The sequence below is a fragment of the Zosterops lateralis genome, assembly GCF_965231275.1.
Source record: "Zosterops lateralis genome assembly, chromosome: 2".
Classification (NCBI taxonomy): domain Eukaryota; kingdom Metazoa; phylum Chordata; class Aves; order Passeriformes; family Zosteropidae; genus Zosterops; species Zosterops lateralis.
In genome coordinates this window covers 28,885,353-28,896,026 of record NC_139763.1, presented here as the reverse complement: position 1 = coordinate 28,896,026, position 10,674 = coordinate 28,885,353, and the positions used below count along the sequence as shown (strand labels likewise).

The 10,674-nt window shown below is 41.2% G+C and overlaps 1 protein-coding gene across 2 annotated transcripts in view; it reads right to left on the bottom strand.

The window, feature by feature from the left end:
• Positions 1 to 5,286: 5,286 nt before the first annotated feature.
• The window catches only part of UXS1 (UDP-glucuronate decarboxylase 1), a 55,498-nt gene continuing 50,110 nt past the window's right edge, over positions 5,287 to 10,674 (bottom strand). For both annotated transcript variants that reach the window (XM_083884854.1, XM_083884853.1), the window contains 3 exons: positions 9,758 to 9,815; positions 7,346 to 7,449; positions 5,287 to 6,091 (listed from right to left, as the gene is read on the bottom strand). In XM_083884854.1, the coding sequence (XP_083740980.1) occupies positions 5,960 to 6,091; positions 7,346 to 7,449; positions 9,758 to 9,815 (294 nt within the window). In that variant the 3' untranslated portion in view covers positions 5,287 to 5,959. The remainder of the gene's footprint in view (positions 6,092 to 7,345; positions 7,450 to 9,757; positions 9,816 to 10,674) is intronic.

The window sequence follows — 10,674 nt, the reverse complement described above, 5'->3', positions numbered from 1 at the left end:
GTTGGAAAACACCTATTCCTAGAAGAATACTTCCATTTTATGTATTATCCAAAAAAGAGCACTGAATTTGGCAACATTTGAACCAGACTGGTAATTTCCACCATTTCCCAGAATTTACAACTGGGAATTCAGACCAGCTGAATAAGGAAGAATAAAAAAAAGTGCTGTAAATAAAGACCATCCCTCCCTAGGCCTTTACAAACTCTGTCCATTCTTGCAGGCTGACTCAGTCTAGCAGCTTTCTACGCCTTGCAGGATCACAACCAGATCTATGGTCTCTGTCTCCTGAATTCTCTAAGAGGGGGAAAAAAATCTTTTCCATTATATTGTGTTGCAGGATTAAAGAGTGGTATAGAGTTAACTTTCTACATAACAACATGTATGATAACATTTTAGATTTGTGACTAAACCAGCATAGGCAGAACATAAATGTTTTTCTTTGAGTGACCAGTGCCTGCACAGCCTGGTTTCCACACTGCCTCCCAGCAGGTAGGCTAGGAGTGGGTGAGAGGCTGGGAGGGTACATAGGTGAGAGAGCTGACCCAAAATGGACAATTCCAAATGGTGTAATGACTTACTCAACACTAAAAGTTGTTAAGAAGAAGGTGGGGGCTTTTCCTTCCAGAGAGGCCATTTCTCAGAGACCGAGTAAGCACCAGGTTTGTCTCAGGGAGATGGTGAGTGGCCTTTGCATCACCTGGGTTTTCTTCTTCTTTACGTCATTCATTAAACTGCTTTACCTCAGCCCTCACGAGTACTCATCCTGACCGTGTAATTCTCTCCCACTGGGGCAGGGGAGGAAGTGGCTGTGAGGGCACTTTGTTGGCTGGGGTCGGTCACTCACCACAAGGCAGTAACTCCGAGGTGCACCTCCCTGCAGAGGGGTGCACTTGCCTTGCAGTGCAGCAGTTGCAATGAAGGAAAGCAAGCAAGGATGGGCCATCAGCCTTGGGCAAAACGAGGAAGGTTACTGGGGAAAGAAAAAATCATCAGATATGCTTGGAGTGCTTCAAAGTTTAATTTCCTTTGACTATTTCTGTCCCAAAACATAGAACTGTGCACCTCCTCTCAGCATTTCCATTCTGCTGTGCTGACAGCACAGAGCACTTCACATCACCATCACTCTCAGCCATCCCAGCAGCGACATAACATAACCTCTCCAGCAAGACAGAAGAGCAGCAATTGTTCATTGTGGCTCCCTTCAGAGCAGGAACAGCTTGGCCATGCCCCAGTGCTTCATGTTCAAAGCCTGACGCTGCAACATCCCCGAGTTTGCCAGTGTCAGCCCGGCAGATCCAAAAGACTCACAGTGCACTGCTGCCTCCTTTGCCGGTAATGCCTGCCAGCAAACCCTTCTGCCAAAGGATGGAAGTATTACTGCTGTGTCCTTTTTACCTTTTTTTTTGGAGGAGGACAGGTCATCATTCCCTTTAAGTTACTACTTGTGACACAAACATGTTGGGGATGGGGGACTGAGCACTTCTACCTCAGGACTGTTTCCCAGGTGGAAGATGTAGCCTTCCTTGCTTAAAACAGCTTTCTCTGCAGTGGGGTGGACAGAACTCAGATTGCTGTGTGTGGCTTTAACAGCACTTAAGGCCACTGTTCCTTGTGGCTCTGTGCTTTGGACCTTCCAGTTGTTTCAGCTATGGTATGGACCAGAGTATGCAGAGGATCCTGCTTCTTGCTGAGGAGCATGTCAGCATCTAGGGAAAACACTGCAAGAATAAACAAGCTGGTACTTGTTCCAGGCTATAAATGGCAACAAACCAAGATGGACAAAGACTTGTCAGATCTGCTATTATAAAATAAGTGAGAGAATGACTGAGACAAGGAACAGAGAATCAAAATCTGGGTTTTTTCAAGAAATACAAATTATTATTTTAGCAAAGCCTTCATGTTGGTAAAGAATTACACTTGGGAGCCTCCTGCCACACAGGAGCCCTGCTTTACTTCAGAACTATTGCTGCTCTTTATGGTAGCTCCAAGGAGTCAAGAGCTGCAAATAAGGCATTCCCTTCTGCCACCTGAAATCCCTGCACACGGAAATGTTCACAACAGAGGAACTATGGATTTCTGGCAGCTACATTCCCAGCAACTTCAGGGAAGGGATGTATGGTTGTTAGGGCTAGCAGTGTTGGGTATACAGTTCCCTTGCTGTTAACACAGCATCTTCTTCCTGTGGACCAGCCCCTGACTAGCCCCTAACAACCCTCAGAGACCTCCTGGCCTCAAGTAGCGTTAAACTCTATACTAGCAAGGCTGGGGACTGGCTCAATCCATCAAACTAATCGAAGCCTTGTTTTGCCCTCTGTAGCCCTTTCTCTAAGGCAGTTATGCCTCTTTCAACTTTGAAACTCAATTCTAACCCTGACAAAATGTGATTTTTTTTCTCCAATACATTACATTTCTAAAAATTTAATTAAAAAAATAGATTAAGACACATTAATACCCAGATGGTAGTGAACTCACTGGCTATTAAACCCACCAGAGTTTATATAGGTTAAGAGAAGCTGCAAACACCTTAGACACAGAAACTACCCAGTCATTATTTCCCCATATAGCAAAAAGTTAGGCATAAGGCTTCTTTAGACTACATATTCATGGAACTACATAAAATAAATTAGGTCTGCAAGCCCCTCTCCTCTGTAGCTTGTCTGTAGACTAGCAATGTGGCTGAAAATGCTCCTTGGCAGCCTACATAGAGAAATAAAGGAAAAGTACCTCACACTTGAAAAAAAAATAAAATAAAATCCAACTGTGGATCTCATGCTATACTAACTTCCAGCAGCAGGAGTGGTCCTGCTTGTGAGGATCAAAGGATGCACAGCAGTGGGTCTCTTGCACACCTTTCCTTCTGGAAAGCTGGTCTCACTCAGCAGCACCAAGCTGGCCAGTTCCCGTTGTGTATTTCCTACTGTGAGTGAGGAATTGCACCCAGCACCAGCTAGCTGTCCATTTGTACAGATCCCTGTGACTAAATAGGCACCTTGAATTTGGTCATGTTAGTTTCACCTTGTCTGCCTGACCAGATGACAGCAGAAAATTCCAATTCTCAAGTCTTCTAGGGGAAAAAAAAAATCCCGAGAGCATGTCTCAGCTTCATTTACTCCCAAATCCTGTATTTCCAACCTTTCAATGCTGTATTCTACCATCCTCCATCAAAAGCAGCTCTTCTGGAAAGGCAGCAGTTCTTTCTTACCGGTGATTCCCAACATACTTGATGCCTCTTTCTCCTGCTGAGATGTCTAACCCCAGACAGGAACAGAGCACCAGTATGTGAACCTCCATCTGCGTTCTTGAAGACTCAGTTCGGGCCAGATAACTTCAAAGTACCCCAGACTTTCAGTCTCAAGCATCAGCAGACCCCTAACATGACTCATGCCTTTCCAATCAGCCCCACAGTCAGTCACTGCCTTCAAAACCTAAGAGCAACAGCTGCCTCAGCTCCTGTTGCTGGAAGACACTATTAAAAAAGAATACAGGAGCTGAATCAGGAACCTCTGAAACAAAAACTAGAAACAGTATGAGGAAAGTAGCAAATCCACAGTCTTGTCATTTGGGTCCAGTGGGAGGCACCACATACACTCATAGATGGGTTGTACTGGTACCAGCCACTTGCCCTCTCTTCAATTTGCTCCTTTTATGAAGGAAGGCAGGCTGTGAAGTAACCTAAAGAGCTTTTAAATCCTTCTCTCCTGTATCTAAAGGTTCAGACTTCCTGGGGGATATTTTTTTTTTGAACACACACATTTTGTGCTAGTCTGTAGTAGCATGCTTGTGCCTGTACAAATTCACATACTTTGTCACTGGTTTAAATAAAAACAGCCCTGGAAGTAACAGCTGGTAGCCAGAGCTATTATTTATCCTCCATGGCTGCACTGAATGTTGGACCAGGGTTGTACCTGTGTCCCATTACTTCACAGACTTTGGCATTCAATGACACAATTTACACAAGGAATGAAACCTAAAGAGAAAAAGCATCATCCCCCAAATATAATCTCCAGCTTAGGGGTTTTAAGGGTTAAAACCACCATGCTGGGAGCTGATTAACAGTTCTCTCCAAAGAACTACTGAAGAAGTAGGCACTCCTTTCACACATGTCCAGCTGTGGCTTCGAGTACAGGGAGTGGCTGTGCTTTGTGAGTGTTTCAGTAATGACAGGTTACAGGCACATTTGGAGCAGCACACCACAGTGTACTTTTCAGGCAATTTAGTATGGAATAAATGCCCAGATCAAGGACCTAGATAAAGGCTTCATACAAAAAAAGCAGATCTCAAGCTTCCTGGCTGTGAAAAGATGGAGGTAATGTATAATATCTAAATTCCACCTCTGAATCCAGACAGGAAAATGCATCTTGGCTCCCCATCTCAGCTGTATGGCAGATTTCCAATGGGAGAAAACGTGCACTTTGAGCAAGGAGAAACCCATTAGTCTTAAAAGGATCCCTGCAACCCCACTGCAGGGAGGGCATAACAATGAATGCAGCAACTCCATCGCTGCTGGAGTCACTGGGAACTTTACCAGACAGATTGGATGGGACTCCAAGCCAAGCAGGCACTGCGAGGCTCAGGCAGATAGCTCAGACAAAGGGGACTAAATGCCACACTGCTCTCAGAGTCTTCTCAGGGCTGGGCACATCATCACTGCTACTGGTAACTCCCAATTTACCATCAACCTAAAGATATTCCAAAGCTAATAAAACCATCAAGCTTTAATGAGATGAAGTCAAGTCACTTTGCTTGATGAAGTTTAGGATTTTCGATTTTGAGTGGCACTAAGCCAAAGTACCTTTTAAATACCTTTAAAAAACTAGGAGAATTATTAAAAATAAGGGGACTTGAAGTTTGTTTGTTGCTTTTTTTTTCCCCCTAAGATGACAGGCATAGTTACCAAACTTGAAAGCATTTACCAGCAATTTAGTAGCTGCTTAAAAGAGAAACACTTCCTCAGTATTTCCTCAAGAAGGTTCAAGTTATGCTCCATGGTTTAAAAAAGTATCATACTCCTGTATCAACATCAACTACTTGAACTGGAATAAATCAGGATGGTTTTGTCCAATCTATTTCAACAGACATCCTGCAGCCCTTACTATACATCTGTTAAGAAACAAGCAATGCAAGACCAAAGTTATTAACTTTGAGTGGATTATTCACAGATTGTTACTTTATAATTAATACACAATAAATCCACAGATGTGCAAATTCAGAGAAATGCCCACAGTGAAATCTTGAAACTAGTAAACAGAAGTTTCAGTGTTTTAATAAAATAGCATATTCAACCACTGTAACCAATAATACATTAACTTTATTCCCAGAGTACACACAACACAGTAGTGATTCAAAATATCCTTATCCATGGTAATCAATGAAAATATCTCAAATTCAAGTGTACAACTAAAACTAAACCTTTGAAAAAATCTCTCCTTTAAAGAATACATAAAGCTCTCATACAGAATTCTTTTAAACTCTTCTATATGCAGATGTCAGTGTCTCTCACCTGACAATAACACTAGTTTTTTTCTTATGCATAGTAGAACATCTCATATTTTATAGTACCCATTTTATAAATAAATTGGCATTTTCCATCCCGTTTGTGTTTATCATCAGCTTCACAAAGAAACCAGTAAATAAAACTGTCAAGGACAGTCACAACAAAATGATCTCACATCAAGATATAAAACTTGAAGATACTAAAAGATGTTTCTACTCTATTTTACATAAAAAGACAGATTTAAAAAGTGCAAGGCAAGATTTGCAGGGAAAGGGAATATTTATGTTATTTTTAGGCACATCCACTTCTTTAAAGCAAGCTTCAGAATGAAATTCCAGTTCGTTCTTCATGATACCTGTTTTAAAGTCTCTCTCGAAAAAAAAAAAAATTAAAAAAAAAAAAAAAATTAAAAAAGTTACATCTGTCAAATGTCAAGCAGGGAATTTCCTGTCCAACTAAGAGTCTTCAGTTATGTCTTGTTCTTCCTTTTTTCATTCTTGCAGGTTTTGGTTTGGGAATATACTGATTGTTTGCCTGATACTCAAGTTCTTTACGGAAGTAATGAATTGCTTTATTCAAACCTTCTTCCAATGGGACCTGTTCCCAAAAGTGAGGAGAGAATTATATCACTCTAGGTTCACATCAGCCCATTTCACAACAGTATCTTTTATAACACAGCAATCACAAGGCAGCCAGGGAATCTCCCTCTTAGCCAATCTAAGTATAAACAGCACCACATGCTGGTTATATCTTCTCACTGCTGATACGGCTGAGCTCTTAGACAGCACATATATTTTCTGACATAAGTCAAAAAATTAAAAAAATTTAAATCTCACACATGGTTATGATGGGTCTGTTTAGTATCAAAACAGACATGCATTAATTCTACTTTCAATTCTTAATGCATCGAAAGAGACAAACACCCAGCATTTAAGCCCCTTCTGTTTGTAAGGATTAAAGATCCTCTTTCCCAGCATGGTATAAAGCTGGCACCAAGTGTCTCATTTGATATTCTTAAATCCTATACAAATAATTGTAATCCTACAAATTGCAGTGTTTAAATACAGGCATAGAATATGGAGACAGGAACAACAGAGGAGCTGTTTTCTCAGGAGCCATATGCTCTGACATGCTTGCTTGACACCATCACCAATACAGGAAGATAAAACAGCAGCACAGAAACTGCTTGCCTTGCTGTACCAACTCTGTACTGCTACTTCAGAGCAAGTTTTGTTACTGCCTGTGCCAAACACAGAAGGCCAGAAATATAAAAGTTAAACCTTCTGTGTTTGCAGCAATTTGCTATCACCCTTGTGCTGACAGACATGGTTTATCAATACCATGGCCTCTATGAATCCTTTCCAGAAGGGTCTGGATCTTTTTCTATTATTAGGCTTACATTTACTAGGTAAGTTCATGTTTCTTAGAATGACTTTTTTCTGCAAATTTAAAAAAGGCTACAAACCCTTGTCCTAGTTAGAATGGGGAGCTGGCTAAGAAAGTTGCACTTTTTCTGGGAATCAAGCAGATCTTGCCTCTCCAAGCAAACCCACTCCTAGTGCCAGTGACAGGATGGAGGATTGCAGCAACAACAGCAAACCCCTTAGATACGGGCTTGGTAACGTAAGTAACTATGTACTATATACTTCAAATGATTCATTGGGCTTACAGAAAGGTAAACATTTCATAATATCTAAATGAAAAAGTTAAAATGTTAAAACTGTTCTGGAGATGGCATTAGGCAGATATTCCAGTAAGGGAGATGTATTGCTATCATGTGACCCTCCCTCAGCCCCCCTCTCTGCCTCCTGGTGTTTTACCACACAGCAATAATAATTCATCTGTACATACCACGGGTTCCCAGCCAAGCAGTAACTTGGCTTTTCTGATGTCAGGTTTTCGTTTCTGAGGGTCATCCTGTGCTTCTGAGAGAAACTGGATCTCACTCCCACTGCCTATTAAACAAGACACTGTGATTTATCATCTGCAATTCAGCATGCTTTGCATTTACATCTTTTCTACCAAATGGAGCAGCAGGTCTTTCTGCAGGTCTCTTGCAGAAATTCAACCACTGAAAGGCTTTGCACAAACACAGGTGCACTGCATGCAACAGCTGGGTGATCCACCTGTCCAACAGCAACATGAGTTCACAAAGCATTTCACAAAGATTTAGGCATGGATTCATGAAAATTAAGTTACACTCACAGACCAGTCTATTAACCTTTTATGAGGAAATGACTGTTTCAGTAGCCAAGGGCAGAGCAGTGGGTATCACCTGCTTTGACTTCAGTGATACTTTTGACACTCTCCCATAACTGAGTGCTGGATGAGCAGTAAGTAAGGAGGACTGAGAACTGCATAGCTGGGTCCAGAGAGTGGTGATCAGTTAGAGACTGGTAACTCATTCTATATCCCAAGGGTAAGCATTGGATCAATACTGAATTGCTAACACACCAGAGCACTGTGCTGCCACCCAGACCTCAAGAAACAGGCTGGAGAAAGGGCTCACAGGAACCCCATGAAATTCAACAAGTTCAAAGTCCTGAACCTGGGGAAGTACAGGCTGGGGACCAACCAGCTGTAATACAACTCAGCAGGAAAGGACTGAAGGTCCTGGTGAGCACCAAGCTGAATATGAACCCGTCGTACGTGCTTGCCACAAAGAAGGCAAATGATATCCCGGGCTGCACAAGTGCTGCCAGCAGGACAAGGGAGATCAGCTTTCCCACTAATCAACATTGATGAGATCCATATGGAGAACTGTGTCCAGTTCTAGGTTCCCTAGTACAAGAGAGACAGGGACATACAGAGCAAGTGCAAAAAAGGGGCCATGGTGATGATGAAGGGACTGGAGTATGAGGAGAGTTTGAAAGATATGGGGCCCTTCAATCTGGAGAAGAAAAGACTATGAGGAATTTCATCCATGTGCATAAATAGGAGATGGGGGATTAAGGAGAGAAAGCCAGGCTCTGTCGAGCGGTGCCCAGTGACAGGATCAGAGGCAGTCAGTACAAACTGAATCACAGATGGCCCAAGGAGGATGTGGAGTCTCCACCCTTGGAGATACCTGAAAGCCATCTGGACAGGTCCTGGGCCAGTGCTGGTTGTAGGTTGCCCTGCCTGAGCTGAGGGGTTGGACCAAGCAGCTTCCAGAGATCCTTTCCTACTTCAACCATTCCATGACTGTTAGCACTTCAGCATTACAAAAGGGCAGTTTCTCTTTGCCTGTAATCTCCAGTCTGATTTAAATAACCAACTACTTGCCTTTCCTCAGAACAACACATAGAAAGAAGCCAATTCTTCTAACCAAATCTAGCAAATAGTTTACATGCCATTTAGAACTAAACTGTCTCTCTGAGTGGACTGGAACACATCAAGTTGTTTGTGAACAGACAAACAGGGGTGACAATTGATCTATGTGTCTGATGGCTTTGGTGCTGTGCTTTTTCCATTTCTTTCCCTGATCTGTGGATTTACAAAAGTTTTCCAGAGGGAACAGTCTTTTATTAGTAACAACACATGCATCAGCTTCTGTGTTATATGTTTGAACTCGTCTTTTTCAGATCTGTCAGAAGCACTTCTGGAATGTACACACTAAAAGCCCTTGGCTAACGGCAGCAGGATGTTTCATCTCATTATGCAGCCACACTAGAAGACCAAGCACAACCATTTCCTTCCATTCTTGAGAGCTCTGATTTGCTACAGGTGTCAGAGCAAGAATGAAGAGGAAGCCACAGTATTTCTTCCCAGGGGCTGTCAACCCTTTCAAGAATCACTGTTAGATAGAAACAGTGAAAAGAACAGAGAAAGATTGTTGCCACAGCATGAGGTTTTTAATGGTAATTGAAGGACCACAGCCTGCAGAACTGCAAAGAACCACCTTCCTGAAGGATTCCTGTTGCAGCTAAGATATTATGCAGGACATTTTCATTCATGTATTTTACATTTCATTTATGTCTTGTCCTTGTGCCAAAACAAACCTAAAAAATTGTCCAAACATTATATACATTAATGGGTATAGATTACACAGATACACAGAAAATGTATTCATTCTACTCTTCATGTAATAGTTTACAGACAATTGAGAGGATTTGGATTATCTTATTAATATTTAATGATACGATTAAATGCCTTTGATAAAAGTATTAAAAAATCCAAAGACTAATTAAATTATCCACATATTACACACACTCATCAAGTAATAATTATCTAATGACAATAAGTACTTAATAAACTTTACAAAGAATTATTAATCATACTCACCAACAAGTTTTTTAATTAACTGGGCAAACTCTAGGATAGTGTGCTCTTCTGGGTTCCCCTACAAACATAAGAGATGCTCACTTCAATAACAATTAAATACCTTATGACATGCTAGACAAGAGATGGTTCCAACAGGGGCATGTTAAACTCTGAAAAAGCTAAACTAAGCTTGATTCTACTTTGTTGAAAGAAAAAAAAAAAACAAAAAAACAAAAAACAAACAAAAAACCACAACTTTGACAAGTTCCTTACTCATTAGAAAATTTGTCCTCTATTACATTCACACTGGTAATTCAGTCTATGTAGGCAGGTAGTGTTCCCTGCCCTCCTCCCCCCCACCCCCCAAAAGATCAGTCTGTAAAGAGCTGGTAACCACAGTAAAGGCCTAGGTCACTGAGCAGCCCACGCAGCCACATAATTTGGAAATCTGGATTCAAGGACTGTGTCCAGTTGAGAACAGGTATCATGAAGAAATATGCTAAGTTCTTGGTTCATCCAAAATTAGGAACCCAGACTCATTTAGCTGTAAACAATTGCTTCCAAATCTACTACAGCTTACATACCAATACATAAAGGCTATTTGCTTTCCTATACAATATCAATTTTCTTTTTTTTAACCAACTTGCACATAATTTCCTGATCAGCATTTCACACTGAAATGCTGAGCACTTTCTGCTAGCATCAGTTCACCTTTATCAGACTCAATTCCCCATCCCTAGCTTATTTCAAAACTCTTCTTTACCACATCTCGTTTGACCTAAAGCTGAATATTTAAGATACATATAGACTGAAATACTAAGTTTTCTAAAGACAAAGCATGTAATAGAGTTTAAACATACCAGCATTTGAATAGAAATACAGAAATTAATTCATTAATTAATGAATTACCACAAGAGAAAAGGAAAATCTAGTGAACA